The 24,876-nt window shown below is 50.4% G+C and overlaps 10 protein-coding genes across 10 annotated transcripts; 5 read left to right on the top strand and 5 right to left on the bottom strand.

Annotated features, from left to right (window-relative positions):
• Nucleotides 1-16: 16 nt before the first annotated feature.
• BDV37DRAFT_282687 (uncharacterized protein) lies at nt 17-596 on the top strand (the record flags this gene model as incomplete). Its single annotated transcript, XM_032087104.1, has 5 exons — nt 17-76; nt 149-164; nt 250-312; nt 375-387; nt 497-596. The coding sequence occupies 5 exons, from the start codon at nt 17-19 to the stop codon at nt 594-596; spliced, it is 252 nt and encodes an 83-aa protein (XP_031941968.1).
• BDV37DRAFT_108410 (RNA-binding protein) lies at nt 452-1,610 on the bottom strand. Its single transcript, XM_032078320.1, has 2 exons — nt 1,019-1,610; nt 452-963 (listed from the first exon to the last, which is right to left on the bottom strand). The coding sequence occupies exons 1-2, from the start codon at nt 1,337-1,339 to the stop codon at nt 823-825; spliced, it is 462 nt and encodes a 153-aa protein (XP_031941967.1). The 5' UTR covers nt 1,340-1,610; the 3' UTR covers nt 452-822.
• A 1-nt stretch (nt 1,611) lies between these two features.
• On the top strand, nt 1,612-6,125 carry sec31 (putative protein transport protein (SEC31)). The gene is made up of 8 exons (XM_032078319.1): nt 1,612-2,041; nt 2,105-2,221; nt 2,280-2,388; nt 2,449-2,679; nt 2,736-2,822; nt 2,883-5,628; nt 5,675-5,973; nt 6,033-6,125. Exons 1-8 carry the CDS (start codon nt 1,833-1,835, stop codon nt 6,075-6,077), a joined length of 3,843 nt encoding a protein of 1,280 aa, XP_031941966.1. The 5' UTR covers nt 1,612-1,832; the 3' UTR covers nt 6,078-6,125.
• An 811-nt stretch (nt 6,126-6,936) lies between these two features.
• On the bottom strand, nt 6,937-8,766 carry BDV37DRAFT_247198 (peroxisomal membrane anchor protein conserved region-domain-containing protein). Its single transcript, XM_032081842.1, has one exon. The coding sequence runs from the start codon at nt 8,474-8,476 to the stop codon at nt 7,244-7,246; it is 1,233 nt and encodes a 410-aa protein (XP_031941965.1). The 5' UTR covers nt 8,477-8,766; the 3' UTR covers nt 6,937-7,243.
• Nucleotides 8,767-9,549: 783 nt separating this feature from the next.
• BDV37DRAFT_108338 (uncharacterized protein) lies at nt 9,550-10,627 on the top strand. The gene has a single exon (XM_032078317.1). It carries the CDS (start codon nt 9,752-9,754, stop codon nt 10,568-10,570), a length of 819 nt encoding a protein of 272 aa, XP_031941964.1. The 5' UTR covers nt 9,550-9,751; the 3' UTR covers nt 10,571-10,627.
• Nucleotides 10,513-11,326, top strand: BDV37DRAFT_247194 (PAPA-1-like domain-containing protein). Its single transcript, XM_032081841.1, has 2 exons — nt 10,513-10,700; nt 10,796-11,326. The coding sequence occupies exons 1-2, from the start codon at nt 10,635-10,637 to the stop codon at nt 11,060-11,062; spliced, it is 333 nt and encodes a 110-aa protein (XP_031941963.1). The 5' UTR covers nt 10,513-10,634; the 3' UTR covers nt 11,063-11,326.
• On the bottom strand, nt 11,323-12,288 carry BDV37DRAFT_247190 (uncharacterized protein). The gene is made up of 3 exons (XM_032081840.1): nt 12,031-12,288; nt 11,915-11,975; nt 11,323-11,833 (listed from the first exon to the last, which is right to left on the bottom strand). Exons 1-3 carry the CDS (start codon nt 12,083-12,085, stop codon nt 11,707-11,709), a joined length of 243 nt encoding a protein of 80 aa, XP_031941962.1. The 5' UTR covers nt 12,086-12,288; the 3' UTR covers nt 11,323-11,706.
• An 8-nt stretch (nt 12,289-12,296) lies between these two features.
• On the top strand, nt 12,297-19,331 carry BDV37DRAFT_108325 (uncharacterized protein). Its single transcript, XM_032078315.1, has one exon. It carries the CDS (start codon nt 12,478-12,480, stop codon nt 19,231-19,233), a length of 6,756 nt encoding a protein of 2,251 aa, XP_031941961.1. The 5' UTR covers nt 12,297-12,477; the 3' UTR covers nt 19,234-19,331.
• A 396-nt stretch (nt 19,332-19,727) lies between these two features.
• BDV37DRAFT_108327 (DUF4050 domain-containing protein) lies at nt 19,728-21,142 on the bottom strand. The gene has a single exon (XM_032078316.1). The coding sequence runs from the start codon at nt 21,041-21,043 to the stop codon at nt 19,814-19,816; it is 1,230 nt and encodes a 409-aa protein (XP_031941960.1). The 5' UTR covers nt 21,044-21,142; the 3' UTR covers nt 19,728-19,813.
• Nucleotides 21,143-21,507: 365 nt separating this feature from the next.
• BDV37DRAFT_247188 (ATP-binding protein) lies at nt 21,508-24,566 on the bottom strand. The gene has a single exon (XM_032081839.1). It carries the CDS (start codon nt 24,486-24,488, stop codon nt 21,612-21,614), a length of 2,877 nt encoding a protein of 958 aa, XP_031941959.1. The 5' UTR covers nt 24,489-24,566; the 3' UTR covers nt 21,508-21,611.
• Between the last annotated feature and the right edge of the window lie 310 nt (nt 24,567-24,876).

Here is a 24,876-nt window from a genome sequence, read left to right as displayed (position 1 = left end):
AACGTCCACCTTCACCATGTTCCCCACTCGTGTCATGCGGATGCAGGCCTCTCGGCCTTTTGCTTTCCCTACTCCTGTAAGTCTATTTTGGTGTTCTTCGGCCCGGGAAAAAACGGCTTCGAGTCCTGTGTGCTAACGATCGCTATAGAAGGAGGCCCAGAGCGGTATGGGAACCCTAACGACCTGCAATTGAGTCTCGATTACAGGAGGATTGCCTAGGGATAGAATTGGACTAACTGAAAGCTACAGCTCACACTATCTCCCAGCGTCTGCGCACCCTCAAGAGGGTCCCCCCAGAGTTGATTCCTCTCGGTATGTCATTGATTTAAAGCTTTCTCCATGGAACACAATGTGTCTAACCGTTCTGCCATTAGGTATCGTCCTTGGGTATGTTTACTGTTTTGAGATTCCCTGAACTCTATATTACATGATCAATCCCCCCAGCTGCTACCTCCCCAGACTAAACATGCGCTTATGCTGACGCAATTTCTTCTAGCGTCGCTGTTGGAGCTGCTATCTACTCCAGCGGCAAGAAGCTCATGACCGACAAGACTCTCCGTCTTAGCCGCAACAGCCCTGAGAGCCGTGAGCACTAAAGTGTATTACCATATTTCAATTGCGATGGCGATCCTTGGTGTGATTTTTGTCGGCGGTCTGTACTATTCACGGGAAAGTTGATGTCGCGGGAGAATTTGAAACTTTTAAAAAACTCGGTTGGAGCGCGTGTATATAGTACCGCTTGAACGGAGGGTTCTGATGGAGTAATATTGCAATATTACTGTTGTACGGCTTCCTGTCTCATGATATTCGAGTCTTTAGAGCTTATTCGGGCTTCGGACCAGCGACGTCCAGCTCTTCCAATCCTTGCATAGGGTCGTGAGAACCATCATTGGCTGCTGTTTGAGCCTGCTCTGCCGCCAACCTATCCTCCTCGTCGACTGCGTATTTGGCCAAGTAGCCCTCCTGCACATACGTAATTAGAAACCTGCCCGTAATGAAGTTGAATCGCCCTGCAAACCTGTTCCCAGATAGCCGTCTTGCTCCCTAGACCTTCATTGCTGTCCTTCTGCGGCTTTGCGGCAGCAACCTTGATCGTACGCCCGTAGAGCTCGCTTCCATCCATGTTGTCGATCGCTTCTTTGGCATCTTCGGGTACATCAAATTCCACATAGCCAAACCCGCGATGGAGCTCATTCGAGTTGGGAACGTCGGGCTTTGGGAGCGTGATATCAGCAACGTCGCCGAAGGGAACAAATGCCTCGGCCAGCGTCTGCACAGTAACCGCCTGGTCGAGACCCCCCACATAGACGGTAGATTTCAAGCGCGCCGCTTCGCTCATGGTGTATATCTGGTCGGAAGCTCGGTTGTGTTACAGCCGGAGAGGTCACCGCACCATAGAGTTGTAGCTAATGGTAAGAGGGCTCTGCCCCAGTCACAAATATCACGCTCTTCCGTAGCTCTCCACGGCGGATGATACCTTGCCTAGACTTTCTGGACCGAGCAAACTGATATCACGTGCCTCCGCGGGTGTTTTGGCGAGCGCCCGAACAGGTTAGGCGCCAATCGCCCCGGTCCCTCCAGGAGGACACTTGGTTGATTAGGAACTGTGCAGTTGACGTTTCGATCGCATCCCGCTGCTACTTGGCAACTTCTATACACCCCTCTGGTCTCGTTAGGGAGGGGAGGTTACGTGTGGAAACATCTTTTTTCGTCTTTTAGTTCTAATAATCTGTCGATTCCCCTTTTATGATAGTTGCTGCCAGACCGCTCCATAGTCTGGTTATCTCCTAATCTATAGTACCTCTCGTTACTTCCGCTCCTTTCATTTCACCATGGTTCGTCTGAGGGAGATTCCCCGGACGGCCACATTTGCCTGGTCTCCCGGTGCAGCATCGCCATTGATTGCTACCGGTACTCGGGCCGGCGCAGTCGACGTTGACTTCTCCAATGAAACATGTCTCGAGCTGTGGGACCTGGGCCTGGACCGTCAGAGTACCGGCGAAGAGTTGCAGCCGATTGCGAAGTTTGACACCGACTCCGGGTACTTATCACTTCGCCCTCAATTCACGATGCAAGTGTGATGTACTAACGACCGTTTATATAGTTTCAATGACCTAGCGTGGACCCCATCCGAGGACAACACACGGGGAGTAATAGCTGGAGCTTTGGAGAGCGGGTCGCTGGACCTGTGGGACGCCGATAAGCTGATCAATGGATCGAGGTGTGTTGCAGATGAAACCGTCATTCATATATAGTCCCATTGGCTGATTACCGGAAAGTGACGACGCCGTGATCTCGAGAACCACCAAACACTCAGGCGCCATCAAGGCCCTTCAATTCAACCCCAGACATTCCAATCTGTTGGCCACCGGTGGTGCAAAAGGAGAGGTACTGGACTGCGTCAGGATTGAGAACCCGCAGGAATGCATTGCTGATAGCTTGGAATAGCTCTACATATCCGATTTGAACAATGTCGCAAACCCATATCGACTTGGTACCGCTGCCCGTGCGGATGATATTGAGTGTTTGGATTGGAATAAGAAGGTTGCACATATCTTAGTCACCGGTAGCAGTGCAGGATTTGTCACTGTTTGGGATGTCAAAACGAAGAAGGAGAGTTTGACTCTTAACAATATGGGTCGTAAAGCTGTCAGCGCCGTTGCTTGGGATCCTGAGAAGGTGAGATGCTTAAATCCATCACCCTGGAAACTAGTGTGGCTTCTAACATGATCTAGCCTACGAAACTCGTTACAGCGACACCATTGGAATCGGACCCCATGATCTATGTTTGGGATCTCCGCAATTCCCATGCTCCAGAAAGGGTAAGCTTGGGCATCTTGGCGTCAGCACAAAGGGATTTGGGTATCACTGACATTCCATAGGTCCTTAAAGGACATGAATCTGGCGTCTTATCGCTTTCATGGTGTAGCCACGATCCCGACCTGCTTCTCTCTTCTGGAAAGGACAATCGCACGCTCTGTTGGAACCCCCAAACAGGTAACCCCTATGGCGAATTTCCTGTCGTCACAAACTGGACTTTCCAGACCCGGTGGAACCCCCATAATCCCAACTTCTTCGCCACTGCTTCGTTCGATGGCAAGATCGCGGTCCAGACGATTCAGAACACCAGCACCGAATCTGCTCAAGCTATCGCAGACCAGAACCAGACACTTGATGGGGAGGACTTCTTTGCGAAGGCACAGACCCAGCCGCAGGTCTCGAGCTTTTCTTTGCCCAAGGCCCCTAAGTGGCTTGAGAGACCCTGTGGCGCCACTTTCGGTTTTGGAGGCAGGGTTGTTTCTGTCAACTTGGTGGAGAAAGGCCAACGTGCCTCCAAGATTAAGATCACCCCGTTCGAAGTAGATGAGGCTGTTGGGCAGTCTACTGAGACCTTTGAGAATGCTCTCAAGGAGGGCGATCTTCGAAGCATCTGCGAAACCAGAGCCGCAAACGCTGCCACCGAGGAAGAAAAGGCGGACTGGAAGGTCATCGAGGCTTTGATCTCCGAGAATCCCCGCAAGGGACTTGCCGAATATCTTGGGTTCCAGGACCAATCTGCCGATGAGGCTGCTGACAAGCTGGCTAACCTTGGCTTGGGCAAGGAGGAAACCAATGGAGAGTCTCCTAAAGAATCCCGCGGGCCAGGGGCGAAGAAGCACAAGCGCCTACAATCAATGTTCGATGCAAGTCCTGAAGCAGACAACTTCTTGTCAGACCTGGCTGCGTCGAAGGGAGCGAAGACTAACAACCCATTCCACATCTTTAATGGCTCCGAGACAGAAGCAGATAAGGGCATCACGAGGGCGTTGCTCCTCGGTGACTTTGAGAAGGCACTGGATGTCGCTCTCAAGGAAGATCGTTTGTCCGATGCTTTTATGATTGCTATTTGTGGGGGTCAGAAGTGCATCGCAAAGGCGCAGGAGCACTACTTCTCCAAACAGACAGAGAGCCCGAACTATGTTCGCCTGCTAGCATCCATTGTTGGCAAGAACCTTTGGGATGTTGTGTACAACGCAGATCTATCTAACTGGAAGGAAGTTATGGCAGCGTTGTGCACCTTTGCTGAAGAAAAGGAATTTGCTGATCTTTGCGACGCCCTCGGTGACCGGTTAGAGGAACAAATTCGGGCTTCGGACGACAAGAGCCTTCGCAAAGATGCTTCGTTCTGCTTCCTGGCTGGCTCTAAGCTGGAGAAGGTTGTCGCGATTTGGATCGAGGAGCTTCGCGAGACTGAGCAGAAGGCCCTTGAAACAGCCGCAAATGACAACTCCTTCTCGATCCATGTTCGTGCTTTGCAAGGGCTGATCGAGAAGGTGACAATTTTCCGCCAGGTCACCAAGTTCCAGGACACTGAGCGTACCAAGGAGTCCGACTGGAAGCTCAGCAACCTGTACGATAAGTACATTGAGTATGCTGATGTGGTCGCTACTCACGGACGACTACAAGTAGCCCAGAAGTATTTGGACCTCGTTCCGGAGAAGCACCCCGAAGCTGAGGTTGCAAGGAATCGTATCAAGCTGGCGACAAGGCAACCAGCTGCTCAGAAGACGCAGCAAACGACTACTGGTCGTGGGACGCCACTGAACAAGCCTCTTCCCACAACCAACGCTTACCAGCCTCAAAGAACATTCTCTCCTGTTGCGCCAGCCACAGCTCCGAGCCCATACGCTCCTGCGGCTCCTGCTTCGAACTTGTATGCGCCCCCGGCCCCTGCTACCAATCCGTACGCACCTCCGGCTGCTACCACGAATGCATACGCACCTCCGGCCCCTGCTTCGAACCCTTACGCCCCGCCTGGTGCTGCTGCCCCACCACAGCCAACTAACCCATATGCGCCGGTTTCTGGAGGCAGCTATGCTCCCGCAGGATACCAGCCCACGCCGGCACCGTCTTATGGTGCTAAACCCCTAGGTGGTTCGGTTCCTCCGCCACCACGCGCGTCGAATCAATCCCCCGCCACTGTTACCACGTACACTACAGCTACCAACCTCCCTGCTTGGAACGATCTTCCCGAAGGCTTCGCGAAGGCTCCGACACCCCGGAGAGGAACTCCCGCCGGAGCTGCTGCACCTATCAGCTCGCCATTCCCGAACCAGTCCCCGTCAATCGCTCAGGGACCTCCACCACCCGGAGCTCCACCTACTCAGCGGACACCCTCGGTTCCCCCTCCGCCAAAGGGCACTGCTCCACCTCCCCGGGTGACTTCTCCACCATCTACTATCCCCCCCGGACCTACTCCGCCTCCAAACCCTTATGCATCCTTGCCTCAATCCCCTCCTCAGCTAACCCCCGGCCCCATGGGAGCACCGGCGCCAATTGCACGTGGCCCGTCTCCTTACAACGCTCCGCCGTCTATGCCTCCCCCAACTAACCGGTACGCTCCGAGCCCAGCAGCTCAAGCGGCAAACCCACAGCTCCAGGCACGGGGCCCTGTTCCTCCACCTCCACAGGCAGCTGCCTCACCATATGCTCCCCAGCCTCCGGTGGCGAGCCAGTATGCTCCCAGCACACCACCATCGCATCCCCCACCACCAATGCAGCAGGGACCACCTCCAGCCACAGCCTCTAGGCCCGGGACAGCTTCTTCACAACAGAAGGTGACTCCGGCCCCTGCGACTCCTAAGTATCGTAAGTAACTCTGAATTGCCTCACGTCATCCATCTAACGTGTCTAGCACCTGGTGATCGTTCCCATATCTCTGAAGACGCAATGCCTATCTATGAGATCCTTTCGGCGGATATGCAGCGCATCAAGGGCCGTGCGCCTACATCATTCAAGCAACAAGTTGAAGATGCTGATCGGCGGTTGAACCTTCTGTTCGACCACCTGAACAACGGAGATCTACTCAAGCCAAACACCGTTTCTGACATGGCCGACTTGGCCCGTGCCATCCAGGCGCGTGATTACGAAGCGGCACGTGCTATCCACGTGGATATCCTGACAAACAGGACTGACGAATGCGGTCAGTGGATGGTAAGTTTTCCAATACATTTGCATGTCTTGTATTTGATTTGTTCTAACCGGATAAATAGGTTGGTGTGAAGCGTCTCATCAGCATGAGCAAGGCTACCCCATAAAGGGCTACGGCATATAACCAGTGTATGAGGCAATTTTCATGAGTTGTGCGTATGAGAAGAAGGGTCTATGTGTTTCGTGTAGTTGTTGGTCAACGTTCAAGGCCAGTAGTGTGATGTTCTCAGGTATTGGTCTAGAAATTGTTCTTCTTGTCTAAATGTTATTACTATGTTTATTGTTTATTCATGATCCTCGGAATACCAGCAGTAGATCTTACACCAAATTTGTATTTTTCAACGTTAGAACCAGACTTTAAAGCGTTTCAAGCCCCTCGCATACTGCTGTAAAGACAGAAGAAACGCCAAAGCCCTCTTCAAAAGCCGGGTTGTCCGTATAAATTTGTAAGCATCAAATAGCACGGAGTATGTAGAATAATTCAAACTGTGAACAAGCTTCTGAATCTGATAGTTCAGTTGCAGACTAAACCTATCTATTTTGAGAGACCAAAAAGCCTTATACAGATTTATATGAAGTTAAACAAGGAAAAACCTCTTCTTTGATTCAAGAGTTAAGATCATCGCAGACGGCCGTATATAGAAACAATGAGATATAAAGCGGCTTTATTGATATGCGCGGCCTGACGCCTCGGGAACCTACAGCGAAATCAGTATGAAACCTTTCCAGTCATTTCACAGAAATTGTTATCTCACCGGTTAAGCTGCTCTCGAGGCATTTCAGGAATACAGGTATTTAGAGAAAGCAACTCCTACTAGAATAATATATTCGTAACACCTTATGGATAATTGAGAACCTTCGATATAGAGCCATTCTGGAATGATTCCATGCTAGATTATTCTGTACGAAAAGAATCTACTGCTGTTGGGGTGTTGAATACCTGATCACAAAGCTTCGGCACAGTTATTGATTTACTCGGCATGACTTTATAGGATGCGAAGTGTAGTTATATATATACACTAAAAATATATCTACCTCTTATGTGTGACAAACTGTTAAATATGGACCATCGTCAAGGCATACGTTGCAATCGAAGTATAGCAGACATCTTCGATATCATTGTACACAGAATCATTCCTAACGCCATGCTGGTCATTGCTGGAAACCGACACACTCTCCCGTAACCAAGCCAAAGAAAGAAAAGCAAGAAGAAACATATATGTTCACATAATACTGACTTGTCACCTCAAACCAAAGAATTATTCACCCCCCTTTATCTGCCGATACCACTACTGATTCTCGGTCCCCGGCTAGCAGGGAAGTTCCGGGCACTCAACAAAGCTCCCTTGACACCTCTAATTTCAGCCTTGAAGTTGGATATGGCGTCTTCCTCGCCTTTACCCAAGCCAGCCGCGTTTCCGCTGCTGTCAAAGCCGGGCGTACTATAGACCCCGTAGCCGGTCCCCGGGCCATAGCCAGCTTTGCTGTATAGTAGTCCATCGAGGTAATGATTTAGCTCGTTGAGGCTAGTACGAACAGTATCATCGCTCGTACTCGACTGCTTCTCAGTCTCGGAGAATTCTTGGAGATGCGACTTGATGACTTCAAGTCGCTTTACATGTGTATTCACAGCTGCACTGGGGTCGAACGATTCTGCGTCTGCGGTATTCGCAGCTGACGAGGATGAGTTCTCAAGACTGAAATCTTCCGTGGTCTGGACAGCGACGTCACGGTGGAATAGCTCCGCCGGGTCGGATGTGACAGACTCGGTCTCATCATCTGAGTTGGAGCCAGTAGTTTGAGTGTGACGAGCCGTGAGCTGAGGAGGAATGGTTGATACATTTTGCTCCAGCTTTTCGTTCAATTTCTTCAGGTTATCCTGGGCTGTTTCGGCCAGTTCGTGTCGCGCACTTGATAGGTTGGCGATCATGGACTTCACGAGGTATTCGCTTGCACCGTACATAGTAGCTCCTAGGCCTGCAGCGCCATAGACAGTGTAGAGGAGGCTGCGAAGAGACACTAGTGGAGGGGGTTTGGGCTGGTTGACGAGAAATTCCGGGTAAGTAATGATCGGTGGAACGTCACGAGCGGACGAGGATTGCCGATTGCGGATGGTGGTGGCGGCAGGGGAAGAGGATGATTGAGATGTCGAATTAGAAGGCGATGAAGAGGCAGCGTCGCTTGGTGTGTCCTTCGTGGTGCTAATCTCGGTGGTCTTGTTATCGCTCTCGATTGCAGCCGTACTGCTGGTTGCCTCGGAGTTTCGCGACACACCCAGCAGACTGTCAATTTCATCTTGTCGGAGACCCTTAGATTCCAAAAAGGATACCTTGCGGTCTAGCGGTGCGTCGCGCAAGGACTCATCTTCTAAGAACTTGGTCGCTTGTTGTAGAAGATCCGATCGTGAAGCCTCATCGGAGCTCGGCGAAGATGCGGAGGCGGAGTTGGTGGCGGAGGGCCGTTGCCATTCGGGGATTGAAGGGGGTTTGGGCTTAGAATCAGCCATGGTGTGTTAAAAGGGATGAAAGAACGAGTTAAATACAATGAATTGATTCTACCATGAAATCAATCAATTGGAAGAGGAAGAAGTGAGGAAGGCAGGAAAGATAGGCAGTTCGACGACCATGTGAGGGAGAAGTTGCTAGTAAGTAATGCTTTGACCTCTGGCGACCTCGGCTGTCCTCCGGAGAAGGTTGAATCTCGGTATTGTCATGCGTGGTAATGCTGGCCCACATGGCAACCCCGTCTACGGTAGGCGGTCGGGGATTGAGATACCGCCTGGCGGCAGAATTAACGATGAACATGACGGGTTCCGATTGTCTCCCATCGTTCATTTGCGACAGGAATAGACCAACAAGATCATCAGGGACTGTGCGAGTCATTGGTTCGACTGGGTAATATATACATTGATCCTCCAGCAACGATTGGAAATATATACAGAAGCGTCAATTTCGAGACGATTGGGTGGTACGTACCTCACCGATCCGACATTGTCCTTTGTGAGTTTTCCCTTTATTCCCTTTCGTATACATACATGGATCCATGTACTCAGGGCAACAGCCCACCCATTTTACCCGTGGGTTTTATCTACTACTGTACCCCTTTTTTTATTATGATTTATTTTTATCGCATCGCGGCCTTCACTTTTCTCCGATCATATTAAAGTTGTATCCACCCCCCTCGTTCGGTCAGGGATCCCTGTCCACCGCGCACAGAACGGACAGTAATATCCTGTCGGGGTTGCAGGAGAAAAAACGCACCAACGCTGCGTTCACCGCGCTCCCGCCCTTGACTGGTGTATATCTTAGTCCAGAATGTTCCCATTGGTTCTGTCCTTCATGTCGGATGGGAAGTTTCAAGTGGCGTCAAAAGATGTGATAGGGATTGATGGCCTGTGCCTTCCCGAACTGCATCACCACCACTTCTCTGTACTGGCCCACGTAGTCAGTTGGTCATAACTACCGCATGGCTGTTTCCTTGTCCATCAATCATTCCCCTCCTTTCCCCTCTGTATCTCCTCCACGACCGAACTTGCCTCACCGTCAGATGACACAACCATCTCAGATAGCCTTATTGTTGACTATCCTCTGACTACTATTGTCCACCTATACGAGACTAAACCCCCGCCTCATTTTGTGTTTTCCCTGACTGTTCCTGTTTGCATTTTTACAAACTCAGTTCGTTGGTCGATTTTTGAGAGTTCATCTTGTTACCTTTTATACCCTTTGCTCGATCAATTTCCCATCCATACCCCGTATCAAGTCAATCCTGTCGATCGATCATGTCTCTGCGCCGCTCACTTCGCTCCCGCCCTGTGCGGGATGATCCACCAGACTTGGATTCTAACGCAAGTCCCAGAACCCCAGCCAGAGTTACTCGCGCTGTCGCATCTTCATCAGTGACCGTCTTCCGGTCTCCCTCAGACTCTCCGGAGGAGTCAAGGAGATCTATTCGTTTGACTGTCAAGATGCCTTCAAGTAAGCTGCGCGAGGTTACCAGTAGTAATACAAGAAATGGTGCCTCCAGACGCTCCGTCAACGTTTTCACAGAAAACCCCATAGTTACAGGGCCACGGACTAGCCGGCCCAAGAAGAAGCTCGTCGAAGTTGATACGAGCGACGAAGATCTGGACGATCAGGAAGAAGATGAAGTGGACGATGAAGATGCTCCCGGTGAGGACGATGAGGATGCAGACGCAGATGGAGATTTAGACATGGATGATGCTCCTCCGCAACCTCCAGTGTCAAAAAGACACGCCAAATCCGCCGCGTCCAATTCTAAAGCAGTGAAAGGCGTCGAGGCGAAAGAAATGGAACGAGATGCCGATGATGATGATGAAGATGACGAGGAGCTCTCTGATCCTGAATCTGATGCCGAAGGTGAGCCTGACGATCAGGAAGAGAGTGGAATTGGAAACGCCAATGGGGGCGAGGAGGACCTAGATGAGGATGAAGAGGACGAGGAAGATCTCGACAGTGATGATGATACTCCTACTGCCGACCCTGCCCGGATGACCAAACGCCAAAGGGGTAACTTGGGCAACGATTTTTTGCAACTCCCAATGGGTAAGTCTTCTACAAGTCTTGCGAAGCTGTCTTAGGGCAAGTGCCTAACGCAGCACAGAACCACAAGTCAAGAAGCATTTGACCGCAGAAGAGCGCGCCATGCGCCGTGCGGAAATGGCTCGCCGAAGAAAGAACCTTAGCGAAAAGCGAAATGAAGAAGAAAAGGTGCGCACTCTGAAGTCTTGTTTTCCTATTGGATGGCTATCAGGGCCAAAATTATTTTTACTTGTTAAGCAGTGAACACTGACGCAAGAGGACAGATGGATACGATCAATCGGCTTCTACGGAAGCAAGCCCCGAAGAGGCGTGGTCGGATTCCGGCTGCTGAAGCGGCTGAAACAGCCTCTGCAGAGCAACAGACGCATGAATTCGAGAGACTGGACCCAGCTATGGTCAGATGGATTAGTGGACGCGAGGGGAGCAAGGTCATTGTATCAGAGGAATGGCTTGGTGCTCCCGCAGGACGAGTCTTTGGGGAAACACCCTTGGAAAGCAGTGGGCCTAGAAAGCTGGTGGAAGAAGTATAACCGATTAGTTTGGAAGTCAGGTGCAAACGGAACTGGCGTATCTGGAAAAGTCAAGTTTAACACCGTGGGTCTATTTACAATGTCTTGTTAAATGGGATTGGGCTGTATATTGAAGAAGTCTGGTTTGCCCGTTCATCGTCTTACTGTGTATCTAGTGATTGGCATACCCGGTTCAGGGGGAGTTTATATAGGAAATAGGGCTGTTTTCAGTTATGATTGTTGGAAGGTTAACGCTGGTGAAATATGATAAATAATACATGTTTAATACCGAATAATATCTATGAATTGCGAGTAGTTACAAGATTGCAGAGATATTTACTTGTATGTTTGCTCGTAGGCAAACTGAGCCACCACAAACTAGATTCCAAGATCTATTGCTCTTGGGATCATCTTCTTTACCATGCACATACCCTTGATGGTCAACCATGAGGGTTCAATAGCCAATGACCGACTTACTTGTCAGAAAAGGGTGGTAGGTGTTGTTTGACGCGGACCTTTTCCCACTCGCTCTATACGTTCCATGGGAGCCGTTTTCAGAATTTTGAGATTGGGATCTGCTGGAGCGAGCTCTGACAGGTCACTTGTGTACCTGGGGGGCATCGCACTAGGGAAGTGCCACTGAGCCGATATTCTCCCTTGCTTATTTACTTTGGATTCCCGGCCTGGGTGGTTTTTGTATCTGGCGTCACTGGAGCATTCGAGCCTTCGTTTGTGTTCGCAGTAGGGGTCTGAGCGCCGTTAGGGGCTTGTGCTCGCTCTCCTAGTTGGAGTCTGAAAATATCCAACGGCATCGTATCAGTTCATGGAAGGGGCGAAGGACAGGCTATCCTCAATGTAGGTAAAGCGACATACCGCTGGAAACCTGCTTTCTCCGCCTGCAGATCCTTCAGTAAAGGTTGGAAGGTGTAATAGCCTGCAGTGCAGGAGCGACGTTAGTGGAGGCTCTCTGCATTCTGAACAGTACCGACCTGAAAAGACTCCCACTCCAATGGCTACAAGCGCCGGAATCCAGTTTCGACTCATAGTGTTATCAGATGGAAATTGTGGAACAGAAAATGTCTAGCACAATTCCTTTGCTTTGAGGAAGATCGTTTCTCGGGAAACAAATGAAGCCAAGGAGGATGTCCGGAGTAGGAAGTCATTAACAGTTTTACCGCATCAATCGCCAAAGTTCCGCCATGAATAATCTCCGTCACGTCTCCCCACATTTTCAACGCGTCTTCCCGACATCCACTCTTAAGTCATTCTCAATTGACCACCACTTATTGGTAATTAATCCCTTCAAACAGATTTTATGTTAGTGGTGATATCTATCTCCAATTAGTATTTGGGGGCACGGAGATCCCTTGTTTACAGCGTCCGCCTACGAAGTAATGGGGTATTAGGGAGATGGGCCATCAGCGCCAAGGAAGCAAATGGAATCATGGCGGGAACGAGGGTTTGTACCGGACTCAGACGAGGATGATGGGTTGGACAGCCCGGAAAAAGTGAACCAGGATCTCGATGGTAGTGACGATGAGCTTGGAGCATCCCCGACACCCGATACGCTGGGTACGACTCCCCAGGCCCCCGAGGGTAAAGACACCAAGGAAGAGAGCCACCATAGCTCCCAAGGCGGCATTGTTGAAAATTTCCGACCTGTCATATCCAGTCCAGATGTTGATAATGTGCCTGTCCAGGCAAATGAGGAAGCGAAGTCTTTGGCTAAAGAGGTGCCCGACAAGCAAGCTAGGGATATCGCTACAGAACCGCTATCAGAAGACTTCGATGATGAGGTTGCCACGCCTACGAGAAAGGCGCATCCATCCCCGACTCTATCCGCTACTCCAAGACCAAGGCCAAGCCCACCGTCGACCCCGCTAAGAGAGCAATCCGAAGACATATGGGAGGTACAGAGCTCTTCACCAGACGAACTACAGCTGGTCGATCTGATTTCCCGGAGGTCGATCGGCCTTCATTCGAAAGCGCCAGGCACTGGCGAGCAACAGAAGGATAACGAAAATGCCGACCCTTCGCCTTTATCTTCACCACTGTCGTCCCTCCACTCTTCGACATTGGGTGAAGGTGATGAACATGATCAACAGAATACAGGGAATACAGAGAGTCCACCGCCGGAGAGCAACCTAGATGCGTTGCTTCCGCCTCTTGAAATCCCAGAAGATATACTGCGAGAGATGTCTCAACCAGCACGAAGGTCTTTACGGCAGCGCAATCCCATCCAATTACACCCGTATCTTTTGGAGAATGCGAAATACCAAAAGCTTATGAAGGCAAGAGGGATTAAACCAGTACCCGCCGCTCAATACCAGCAAGCAATGCAGGCGGCGGCTGAAGGCCAAGGACAGAGCTTTGATAGCACCCTGCCACCTTCGAGCAGCCCTACTGCGGACTTCGAGTTTGCACCATCGTCTCCGCCGGAAAGAAATTCTATCTCTACAGGAAAAGCACCTCAAGATCTTCATGGAAGTCAACCGCATTCGCTCCATCAGGACCTATCTGAGAACGAGATCAGAGGGCCTAAGAGGCGTAAAGTGTCAAGGCCAGACGATCATCGGAACTTATTACGCCACCAGCCCCGGCCTACAGTGGTAATAACCAACCGTGCATCTCCTATCAACTTGAACAGTAGCTTGGCTCGTGACATACTGCCCAGTCCGCCACGCTCTGGAAGTAACTCCTCCCCGCAGGCCCTATGGAATCCCGCTGAGTTTCGGTTCCCTCGTGGGTTCACGCCGCCTACGTTAAACACACCTAATACAGCCCCGAGACGGGAAGGGCGAGATGCCACTACAACAGCCTACGGGTCCAGATCTGACGTTGATGGAGAGCCTGTTGATGTTCGGTCGACAGCCTCTCAACATTCTCATTCCGCCTCGGAGAATGATGGAGAGGATGAAGAAGGAGAGGAGCCTGAAGAGGACGTTCGTGAACTTCAACGTAGAATCAAAGGTGTACTTCCGGCGTCGTGGCTGCGGTTAGACCAACAGAGACAAAAGGATGCACAGCTGAGTTCTACACAGCGAAATCGCGATAAGAATTCTAGGATAGAAAACGCCAAGGGTGTCGCTAAAAAGATAATTAAGAGAACTGGCCCCTCAACTTCGTCAAACCCGGTCGAGCATTTGGCATCACTGAGAGATCTTGCCGAGTCTGATGGTAGTGATACGGATGAAGATGACCGCAATGGGGGTCAAACCAATGCGCGACAGATACTAGCCAACTTGGTTGGATTCGATGACACATTCCTAGCGGAAGATATGGGCGAGGACATTCCAGAAGACAATCGCATCGATTATATGTTTCCATCAGCAACACGTGAAAATACAGCTCCTCGAACCCAAAAGGGAGGCCAAAAACGACAAAGGCCTGAGAGCCATTTTGCTCGTTCTGACAGCCATCCTAAGCGGCCTCGCCTTAAGAAACAAGCTAGGCTTACGGATCCCATCTACAGGCGGGAAAAAAAGAAATATCCCTCACACACTCCTCCGAAGCTTGGTATATTGGATGCTCCCGATGTTGCTTCTCGGCCTCGAAACGAGCAGCCACAGTTCCTCAGAGTCGCTGCTCGCAAAGCACGGTCTCGTCAGGATAAAGGCAGACGAAGCCCTTCAAACAAAGTCATCAAAATGAGTTCAGCTCTAGACACAGAAGATGCTAACACATCGTTACGCGAATGGCGCGCCGGGCGTATTCGGCAGTCGAAGTTGCCCAGGGCTCAAGCAAAGGCCCCCAGGCGACCACCATTGGCGGATCTTTCTTCAAACAAGAAAGTTGGACCCAGAAATCTTGGATCTGGGGAAATAAACAAAGACCACCATAGCACGGCTGGACCAGCGACACGACCGGACGATATCAACGTCGTCCGGAGTCAAACGCCAGATCCAGAAGCCCCACCACCCACTACAGCGCTCCCCACTTCGAAAAAGCCTATGCAGCGTATTCAGTATGGCAACAACTGGTTTGTCCGGAGAAACGTTGTCGTTTCCTCCCTAAAAAGAAACGATCCAAGACCTGTCGGTTTAGAAATGGCGAGTCTTAACGTTTCCCGAGCGCCATCCTTTCAAAGGTCACTTTCCCTACTCAATCAAAATGCTAGGCAAAAACGCTTACCCGAGACCGTGGACCGAAATATAATATTGAATCGATTTCTCGTCGACAGTAGCCAAGCAGCTGTCCATGCTAAGTCACGCGGAAGCACCTTCACGCGCGAGTCGAACGATGTGAGCGTATCGCTCCCAAAGCGTCCAGTTCAAATCAAGCGGAAGTTGAAGAAACGCACTCCCATGAGATTGGATGTTAGCACTGCTGAGGACACGAATCCACTTATCCTGTCCGCAGAGCTAGACCCTCCTCGGGTGCAAGGGGAAGATGCAAACCCCAGTCAAGGAGTCTCGGACGGACTAAGTGGTTTTCAACGCTCGTACTCTACGGATTTTGGCATCACTCCTCTGGGCCTAGGAACCTTTTTCCATGAATCTTCGTTTATTGGAAGTGGGGAATTTCACCGCTCGCTTGAGCTCGGCAAGCGTAACCTTGATCAAGAAACTGGCATTTTCACTGCGAATGTTGGGGATCGAACTTTTCGGTGGGGACCTTGGAATGATGCTGTGTCCTCTGAACTTGGCATTGCATTTGATACCATGCTTGAGGAAATGGAAAAGAATGACACAATGTCCACTGAGGCGGCCCTTGAAAACGCATCCAATCGCACCTACATTATCTACAGGACCCTGGTCAAGTACGTCACGGAAACTCTGACGTTCATCGATCCTATCGATAGAACAGGCTTTATAACGAGGGCCTATGTGCTTATTTCCAAGGTCAATGATAATTTAACTGCATTGGTCTCGGCGACAGCTCGAGGGACAGAGCATCGTACGAAAATTGCTTCCTACAATGTCGTATTCGCCAACTTAACCTATCAGATAGCTTGTCATACCCTCGTCAATGGCAGCGTAAAGGAAGAAGTCTTGGAACTTGTGAAGTCAGTTTCTAGACAAGCCTTTACAGCCATTTCGGACTCAGTAGGGAAAATCAATATTCGCAAATTCCTCGAAGATAACAAGGTGTGCGAACAACGCGATAAAGGGGTCCGAGACGAATACCCAGCCGTTGAGGCCTACGTCATTGTTCAGCACATACTGTACAGTACGGAAAAGCTGAAGGGCTGCTTTGAAGGGCTCATTGCCGACTCTTTGTTATCAACCGGAGATCTGAGCAATACAAAGGATATCGATCACTTAGAAAGCAGGTGGCATTGGCTATTAACTACCCTACCGTTGGGCGAAATTGACGCTCTTGGAATCGCCCGAATTGGATCACGCTTCAGAGGAACTTGCAACAACTGGACAATAGTAAAACATTTTCTGTGCCCTGTTTTGGAAAGTTACGAGCCTAATACTTCAGCCTCTATCTCCTACAATACTTATTGCCGAACCCTGTTTCACAGATGCTTCCTTCTTATCAATGGCTGGGGGTGGAGGGACTGCAAACTAATCTTAGATACGCTCTACGATTTCTTTGCGAGGAACACCTTGTATAATCTGAAACAAGAAGAGAATTATACGTCTCCCTCGTTTTTAGATGAGCTCGACCACAACCCATCCATTGACGTCACGCCAAGCGACCCATGCTTCCATATCTTTTTGAAGCTCATCGCAAGTGGCTTGCGTTTTCTGTCCAAGCTATATGATAAGAAGAAAGTGCGGAATTTCGCTTGGCGCCTATTGCCAAATCACGGCAGAGTATATCCAAAAGAACAGCCTATTCACCAGGCAGATTTGGATGCTCTACGAAACCACCACGATCTGCTCTGCACTTTATACTTCGCAGTCCCAGATGGGTGCCGACCTCGATTAGAGGCGATAAAGAACCTTGTGCATCCTGCCAACTCCCACCGCGAAACTTGCAATATAAGCATCCGATCATGGGCTAGACTTGTGCGCTTCAAGTTGTCCACAGATGAGGATGTATCTGGGTTAGAAGCATTTGCTGATTGGCATAGTTACTTCGTTAGTGAATTCATCAAACAGCACATGCTAGCTCGAAGGGAGATAGAAGCGCAAAACACAAAGGACAATCAATTTTCTCACCAGCTGATCGAACGGACGATTTCACAGAATCAGAGACAGATCGAGTCTTTACTGAAAACTGCCCTGAGTAGCTTACAAAACGCTATTCAATCAGCCCCAACACTCGAGCACGCTCACAGACTAATTTCTAAATCACCTATAGGTATGGTATTGGGGCTCTTCAACTCTAGGCTTGCTCGTGTCAATACTACGGTGTCAGAGGCTCTACAGATGTTAAAGGCCTATGTTCACAAGTGCAACTCCGTCTCTACTACTGGATCAGCAAACCCACCAGCGCCAGTGGATGAAGACAGCCAAGAGTATGGTGATTGGGCCGACATCGAGGCAATGTACGGTGATGAGTTTTCTCCTGCGACCCACCCTCAAGGAATCGAATACGTGGAGAAAGCTCTTCACCCAGCAGTATCCCAGCTTGTATCTAATTGTTTTGGTGAGGATCACTGCCCGGAAGACGCAATCCTTCTAAGTGTCGTCGATTGTTGGACTTCTATCGCCCAAGTGCTTGTGAAAAATAGATTTCGGCATTGGGACAATTATCTTAGCCTTTACGACGGTGATTCCTGGGCGGGGCTTCGAAAGACAGTGCAAACTAGAAAGTTCACACCTAAGTTCCTGGCAAGCTGCATTGAAAAAGATGCTCGATTCATATCTGAATGCAAGATGCAAGTCCTCGGGATGTGGATGTCGAGCTTAGTTGAGCGGGTATCGATGTTGAAATTCCAGCACTCTTTGACTGAGGCGTTGTTGAATTGCGATCCGACCAATACTCTGTTGCAGAATTTACCCTTCTCTGTGGATAGAAAGCATGGTCGATACTCAATTACGCTGGAAGAACTCAGTCAACGTCGGTTGTCTTTAATATCAAGTCTACTGTCAAACATGCGCGCGCACATCCAAGACCTGGAGATTGCAGCAAGTAAAACGCTTTCAACTGAAAAGCAAGAGTACCGTGAACTTATCCAGACAATGATGTCCTCAATGAAAGCAAACTACCAGGAGCTAGGTAGCAGCGCAGCAAGTGCACAAGGAGTTTATGTGGACTTTGTACACCGGATTGTCGGGTTCTTACAGCAACATACGAGGGATATCTGCCCCATCGACCCGTTCTTTACCGATCCGACCTCGTTTCCTTTGCCTTCAACAGATCCGACGTACATCGTTGCACGATTGAAGGGCTACGAGCCGAAGCTCTCATCTGAAAAGGTCGCAAAAACCCTGATCATGTTCATACAGGGCATTTCGGAGCGAGCCGCTATAGACGGTCAGCAGGTCTACCTTGTCGACCAGTTACAGACTTCCATAGCACATACTTATGAAGTGGGAGACCCGGCTAGGCCAACCCTGAGGGCTACCCTGTTGCAATCCGTGTTTCCAGCCTATCTTCAGACGGCTTTCAGCAACCCTGGTGCGTGGCTGTTGAGTCAACCGATCATACAGACCATATCGCACACTTTCAAAGAATTACTCTTCCATATAGATACCACAGATACGAACTGCGTTGCATCAGTTGTGGGTATTTTCAGCTCAGTCTTTCAGTCCTCATATCATGCTCTGCACAACATCATCGACAATATCAACATGCTCAAAGAACCACCAGTAGTAATCACAGTTGCTTCTTTTATCGAAATGATAACATCGTCCCTGCGAGTCGTGGACTACATTGATCGAGCTACCGACGCGGGCGAGAACATCATAGCCCAGATACAAGCATTCCGCCAGTTCATCCTGTTTAGCACATCATTCCTACATGACCAGCTACTCATAACCGATCCCGAAAACATCCCTCACCCGACTAACATCTTCACATCCGAAAGCACGCCTACCAACGCCCCAGCATTCTTCAACGAGATTCGCATCTCCGCAACGCGCGAACTCCAGACCTACATCAACGAGAGCTGGTCCAGACACCAAGGCAAATACTACTTCACTCGGCGTGGCGGCCACCAACCGCAGGAGGTCAACCTCGAGCCATCCGTGGCTGCGAATTTGGAAAATTTCCCCTTGGCAATATTCGACGATGCTGCTCGGAAATTCTTGGATACGCTACGGGCTCTTGACTCATTTGACACTTTCCATTAGTGTGCATTCCACATCCACCACTATCTAATGAGGCTAATTATGGCGTATTTTGTTAATAAGAGGCGTATGTGGTTTGCTTGGTACGGTCAGCACATGGTGTTTTTGGGGTTGGATGGAATTGATGAACTACCGAAATCATATCAGAACTCATAGCATGAACCACGTATGTATGTACTTTAGTGTTTGTTTGTTTGTATGATTGATTGGATAAAAGGGAGCGCATTCAATGAATTGATTCATGACCACTTTCATTCGTCAAGCATGGCGTCCAAAACATGCGTCTTTGGTGTTTATGCAAAGAGATCAAGCGCAATATACATACACGTAGAGGAACATTCAAGGGGTAGGATCATACTTCTGACGTCACGTCAATCATACAAATCCCAGATATTATCAATAGTACACTGATAGATGTCGACATTCACAAAAAAGAAAAGTAGAGGTGGGGAGAGAGTGCGTCGTTCGTTGCCCATAACATGACAGCATGCAAATAAACTAGGTAACGGAAATAGTAAAAGATGAAAAGAAAAAGAACAAAAAGAGAGAGACCGTACCCCGGAAATCGACAGAGAGATCAAATCTACTTCCCTGCATTCTCGGTATTCACAGCACCGCTCACTTCCCCTTGAGCGCTATGGCTTGAGCGCCGATGGAAAGGGTGCGGGTGGAACCCCGAGAAATGTAGCACCTTGCGGACTGCACCGACGACGCCTGATCTCCTCTTCGACTCTGGAGATGACGGTTGTCCGTCCTCGGCGGTCTTGGGCACCGTCGCCGTATCTTGGAGCACGAGGTTGGTGGTAGCTGGTTTGGGCGGCCATTGGCCATCTGCTTTCCAGCCTTGGACCATTGCCTTCGTGACGTCGGCCAGGTTGATCGGGACCGTGGGGGTTAGGCCCTGCACGACGACCTTTGAGTAGATGGAGGGGTACATAGCGGGTGTAATCGAGGCTCGGATAGGGTTAGAGGCGGAGATCAGCGAGGGTACGACGGGTACGTAGGGGTCTTCAGAACCCTGGTGAGCCTTTTTAGATGCAGTCGCGGTGGCTGCAGCGGTGGCGGGTGCAGGAGCGGGCGTCGCAGCATTCGCGACGGCGTCCGTCGCATCATCTGCCACCGTTTGTTGCAGAGCAATCTCCGGCTCTGTGACCCCCGTTTCAGTAGACTCCTTCTGATCTTCACCGTGCAGGGGCGGAGCAGACACCGACGACGGACCCAATTCCTCCTTCTCCGCAACAGAAAGGGAAGCCTCAGTCCTCGTCGCGAGATCCGCCTCATCCCGCGAAGAAGACGAAGCCGGCCTCGAAAAAGCAGACCCAGAAGACTCACCCTGGTCGCGTGTCTCCTCGGTAATGGTCGTCGCCTCCGCCAGAGCCTGTGCCTGCTTCAGCTGCCTCCGCGCAACAATCTCCTCCCTCGATTTTGCGCAGGTCCACGCATCCCGCCGCTCCACCCAAGTCCTCAGCCCCTCATTCCATTGCATCTCCTCCTCCATCTGCCTGCGCCGCTTGCGCCTCCGCTCGGTCCTCTCGTCCCCCGCCTGCGACAAAACCTGACTCTCAATCTGCGCAGAGTCGTACCCGCTAGGCGGACTGGTGATCGTAGGCGAAGAAAGTGGCTCCAGCTCCGATGCGGAGCTGTCATATGTGCGTAGTCGCCATGCTGTGATTTCTTGCTCCGGTGGCGTGGGGGTTGCAGATGCAGGTGCGCCCGCGTCGGTGGAGGGCTTGAAGGTCCAGTCGTTGCGGACGATTTCGCGGACGTAGAGTTTTGCTTCGCGAATTGCGGAGTCGCGAGCTTCGGTGGCCATTTTTAATGTATTTTCTGTGGAGAAATTCTGTGCGTGTGGAGGTTTGTGTTGGTGGTTTAGCGGGTGGCCGTGTTGTGAGGGGTAAGAGGTCGTATGGAGTGTTGCGTGAGGAGAAAATGAAGTGGGCCGTGTAAGGATATTGGGTTGTTGATGGTGATTCTAATCGTAATAAGTAGTAGATTGTAAGACTCTTTTCTCTAAGATCCCTCTTCTTGATCCCCGCGAAGTGACTCTCTCGAGAGGGGGTGAGAAGAGCGAGTTGGTCGGGTGATGGTTGCGTCGACAAAAAAGGCGGAGATTTACTCGTCGATGTCATCGCCGATTTTTGTTCTGCGGATCTGATAGGGCTGGGGAAACCAACTAGTATCAGCCACCGTTGCTCTTCATTTGGACGAGGATGGATAGTATACAATCCAACAAATTATATGTCACTTTTCAGCCTATGGTATGTATTGATACAGGTTTATCATATCGCTAATAGTATACAAGTCGTCGCGTGAGATCCCAAATCCCATTGTCGCAAGAATGAACACCAATCCCTCTAAAATGTTCCCATATTGTAGTCATGTCATGTCCGTACGCGTGCAGCATCGGAACTAGCCTCCTCGGTGCTAACAGGCGTGAATCCCCATCCAGGGCTCTTCTTACGCCGACTCTTGCGGTCGCCGTACTGCTCGTCGAACTTGCGGATCGCCGAGAGTGACGACATGTCCTCGCTGATGGAGGCGCTGATCTCCTCCATTCCACGCTCGAAATGCTTCCGGGTCAGCGTGCGTCTTTCTGGGTATTGGTAGGGCTCGTCGCCCTGGTGCTGAGCCGCCAGGTCATTCTCCTCCCGGACGCAGGCTAGAGCCGCGGCGACAGAAAGGTTCTTCAAATCGGATCCAGAGTAGAGTTGAGTGCGGCGAGCAAGCTCGGCAAGGTCAACAGAACTATCGAGATTCTCTTCCTTCAGGTGGATCTTCAGGATGGCCAGCCGATCTTCTTCAAGGGGGAGATCCACGAGCAGTCGTCTCGGGAGACGCCGGAGAACGGCATCATCGAGATCAAATGGTCGGTTGGTGGCAACCATAATGAAAGCTGACAAGTCATTCATCCCGTCCCATTCCCGCAAAAATTGGTTAATGAGCTCCCGATGGGATGTGCGACTGCTGGCTCCGGTTCGCGAGCAGAAGATAGCATCAGCTTCATCAATGAATACAACACATGGGCTAAGCTTCTTGGCCAATGTGAAGATGGCCTTGACATTCTTCTCACCCTCACCGACATACATGTCATAGACCTCGGAACCGCTAACCTCGAGGACAGTAGCTCCGCTCTCGCGAGCTACGGCTTTGGCAAGGAGAGTCTTACCGGTGCCGGGAGGCCCATACAGTAGTAGGCCGGGAATCTTATCCGTAGCAAGAACACCATAGGTAAAAGCTTCCGGGCGAATGAGAGAAAGCGAGGTGAGTGTCTTCAGGGCATCAATGGTCTCTGGGGGGACTTGGACATCAGAGAACGTAGTACGTATGCTTTTGGCGTCCACAACCCCACTCAGCAACTTCTTCTCATGGGAATTGCAGGTTTTGCGTAATGAACTCAACAGCCGCTCCCGATCATTACCAGTCTCTGTGCTCTTCATTTTGGGTGATTTCTCTTGCATCCAGTCATTCTTAATGCGATCTGTTCTTTGCATCATTTCGATTCCCTTCTGGATGTGCTGGAAACCAAAGAGTTCGTCGGGGCCAAGACTTCCGAGTGCAAGTGTTGTGGCCCAATGCACCTGGCTGTAGGGCCAATACCGTTCTTCAAGCCCAGACTCTTTAACGATGGACGCATCAAGTGGCCAAGCACGGCTGCCGAATATGTCGTCTTCGAAGGCTGAAGGGTCCCCCAGCCGTGTCCGGAGCATATCTTGAACATGGCGGATGTTGATATCCAAGGTTCGTTTTTTCCGATCATCCGCGAAAACTTTCTCTGCTGCTTCCAATCCCATGGCAGGTGTTATGACAAGCATTTGTGAGAATTGATCATCAAATGCATTTTGCATTAGTCTTGAAACATCCGATTCTGAAGCGGCGTCTTGCGATGCAGTTCCAACAAATAGAACACGAGACCCATTCTTTCTATGGTCTTGAATAGCTTTTTGCAATAAGTAAATGAATCTAGCTCCTTCACGAGTAGCCTGTATTTCTCCATAGTCCTGAATCTGTACAATCACATCACGGACAGGTGTTCTGTTTTCAGAGCTTTTAGATTCTGCAGGCTTGTCCAAAGGTAGTTCGGCGGCTGACTTCCGTCTTGGTCCACCAGCGGAGGAAATGAGCTCATTGATCAGTTTGAGCCGCCGGTCCTCTGCTCGATCTGTCGGGTTTGATGATGCTGCCGAGCCATCTACAGGTCCATTGAACGCAGAGACTAACGATTTCAAGCCAAGTATACCGGGAAGAGGAATGTCGCCTGCCTCTCGGGAACTCTCGATTGTGATAAACTTGGGGCCCTTCAGACCGGATCGCAAACTGCGCGGAGAGATCTCAATCTCAGCTTCATCATCTCCTTCACCCATGCTATCGTCATGCCAGGACTCCGAAGCCGTTGGACGGTATACATCATAGCCTAGAGATCTAATAGGCGAGGTCGTGCCGACATCCTCCAGGTCCTGTTCACTGCATAGTTGCGCAATATCTTGAGCATTGAGCGTCACCACGTCAGCACCAAGTTCCTGCGCTAGCCTTTTTACAACCGCATCTAGGAACAAAATGCCATCCGCACCAGGGTACTGAAGAACGAGATGGGACTTTCGTGCCGAAGGTTCTTTCGCATATTTTGCAGGGGGTAGTCGTAAGCCCGCCTTCGCAGATGCGCATAGCTCCTCCCACAACGCCTCGGTCAAAGCGTACCGCTCCCCGGTGTCGGGCACACCACTAGATTCCGACGGCTCTCCACTGCCACTACCGCCATGGGCCATGCCATCAGTTGTTTCCTTGACCTTCTCCGGCTCCGGTTTGCTTATCTTGACTTGTTGCGGAAGAACTGAGGCGGCATGGCCTTCGCCTCCATTGAACACGGTATTCCGCTCATAAAACCACGAAGGAACAGTTGCAGTCGGCGCAGCCCATCCCTTGAGCGTTTTTCTGTTTCTCAACGCTCTTCGCACGGCCGACCCATATGGCCTTGACTCCTTTTTCCCGGCGCTCTCTGCGGAGGGCGATGTAATTGACGAGGCATCATGTCCGGGTACTGTTTGTTCGGCATTTATAGTCGGAATATCACTGGTAAGACTTGCCGGAGAGGAGCCGCGTGCATCTTCGGGGTCTGAGGGCACTGATGATTGCCACCCTCGAGAAAGATGGAATCGACGCGGAGTCGAGCCGACAACTGCGGGATATCGGCGGTGCGCAATAAATCGGCAGGGTCGTGCAACAGACGAAAGCAGCCTGCCTCGCTGCATTGACGAATACATCCAGGACAATATTTGCCACCGGATTTAATAAATGCTGGATCTGCTCCGACCGCAGGCAGCAAATGGTTGCATCAATCGAGTCGTCAGGGGAAACAACAGGTCAATAACTGCTCCTTTCGGGCGGTCGCCGGAGTTTGATATAAATCATGTGATCTGTACGTAGATCTTATCGATGCTTAGTCATTGCAACCCTAATGCTTTGTTTAATTCTACGCCAGTCTATATAGCAATAGGTAGAAGGATGTATCGCTGTTTTCTGTATTCTTGGGATACTCGCAAATTATCTACCTTCGCTCAAAATCATACCTCCAAGAAAGAACTGGGATAAGATTAATTAGAATACCTTTGTTCAGCACATTTTATACAAAATGTTCTTGCTGAAGCCGAT

Source organism: Aspergillus pseudonomiae, assembly GCF_009193645.1.
Source record: "Aspergillus pseudonomiae strain CBS 119388 unplaced genomic scaffold BDV37scaffold_29, whole genome shotgun sequence".
In the NCBI taxonomy this organism is placed as follows: domain Eukaryota; kingdom Fungi; phylum Ascomycota; class Eurotiomycetes; order Eurotiales; family Aspergillaceae; genus Aspergillus; species Aspergillus pseudonomiae.
The sequence above is the reverse complement of the archived record's forward strand: the minus strand, read 5'-3'. Positions and strand labels throughout refer to the sequence as shown.

Coding starts and splice junctions, on each gene's coding strand:
- BDV37DRAFT_108410 (XM_032078320.1), bottom strand. CDS start 1,339: ATGAGCGAAGCGGCGCGCTTGAAATCTACCGTCTATGTGGGGGGTCTC. Junction 964..1,018: donor AGACGGCTATCTGGGAACAG/GTTTGCAGGGCG, acceptor ACGTATGTGCAG/GAGGGCTACTTGGCCAAATA.
- sec31 (XM_032078319.1), top strand. CDS start 1,833: ATGGTTCGTCTGAGGGAGATTCCCCGGACGGCCACATTTGCCTGGTCT. Junction 2,389..2,448: donor CCGGTGGTGCAAAAGGAGAG/GTACTGGACTGC, acceptor AGCTTGGAATAG/CTCTACATATCCGATTTGAA. Junction 2,680..2,735: donor TTGCTTGGGATCCTGAGAAG/GTGAGATGCTTA, acceptor AACATGATCTAG/CCTACGAAACTCGTTACAGC.
- BDV37DRAFT_247198 (XM_032081842.1), bottom strand. CDS start 8,476: ATGGCTGATTCTAAGCCCAAACCCCCTTCAATCCCCGAATGGCAACGG.
- BDV37DRAFT_108338 (XM_032078317.1), top strand. CDS start 9,752: ATGTCTCTGCGCCGCTCACTTCGCTCCCGCCCTGTGCGGGATGATCCA.
- BDV37DRAFT_247194 (XM_032081841.1), top strand. CDS start 10,635: ATGCGCCGTGCGGAAATGGCTCGCCGAAGAAAGAACCTTAGCGAAAAG. Junction 10,701..10,795: donor AGCGAAATGAAGAAGAAAAG/GTGCGCACTCTG, acceptor GCAAGAGGACAG/ATGGATACGATCAATCGGCT.
- BDV37DRAFT_247190 (XM_032081840.1), bottom strand. CDS start 12,085: ATGAGTCGAAACTGGATTCCGGCGCTTGTAGCCATTGGAGTGGGAGTC. Junction 11,976..12,030: donor TGGAGTGGGAGTCTTTTCAG/GTCGGTACTGTT, acceptor CCTGCACTGCAG/GCTATTACACCTTCCAACCT. Junction 11,834..11,914: donor GAGAAAGCAGGTTTCCAGCG/GTATGTCGCTTT, acceptor GGATATTTTCAG/ACTCCAACTAGGAGAGCGAG.
- BDV37DRAFT_108325 (XM_032078315.1), top strand. CDS start 12,478: ATGGAATCATGGCGGGAACGAGGGTTTGTACCGGACTCAGACGAGGAT.
- BDV37DRAFT_108327 (XM_032078316.1), bottom strand. CDS start 21,043: ATGGCCACCGAAGCTCGCGACTCCGCAATTCGCGAAGCAAAACTCTAC.
- BDV37DRAFT_247188 (XM_032081839.1), bottom strand. CDS start 24,488: ATGTATTCGTCAATGCAGCGAGGCAGGCTGCTTTCGTCTGTTGCACGA.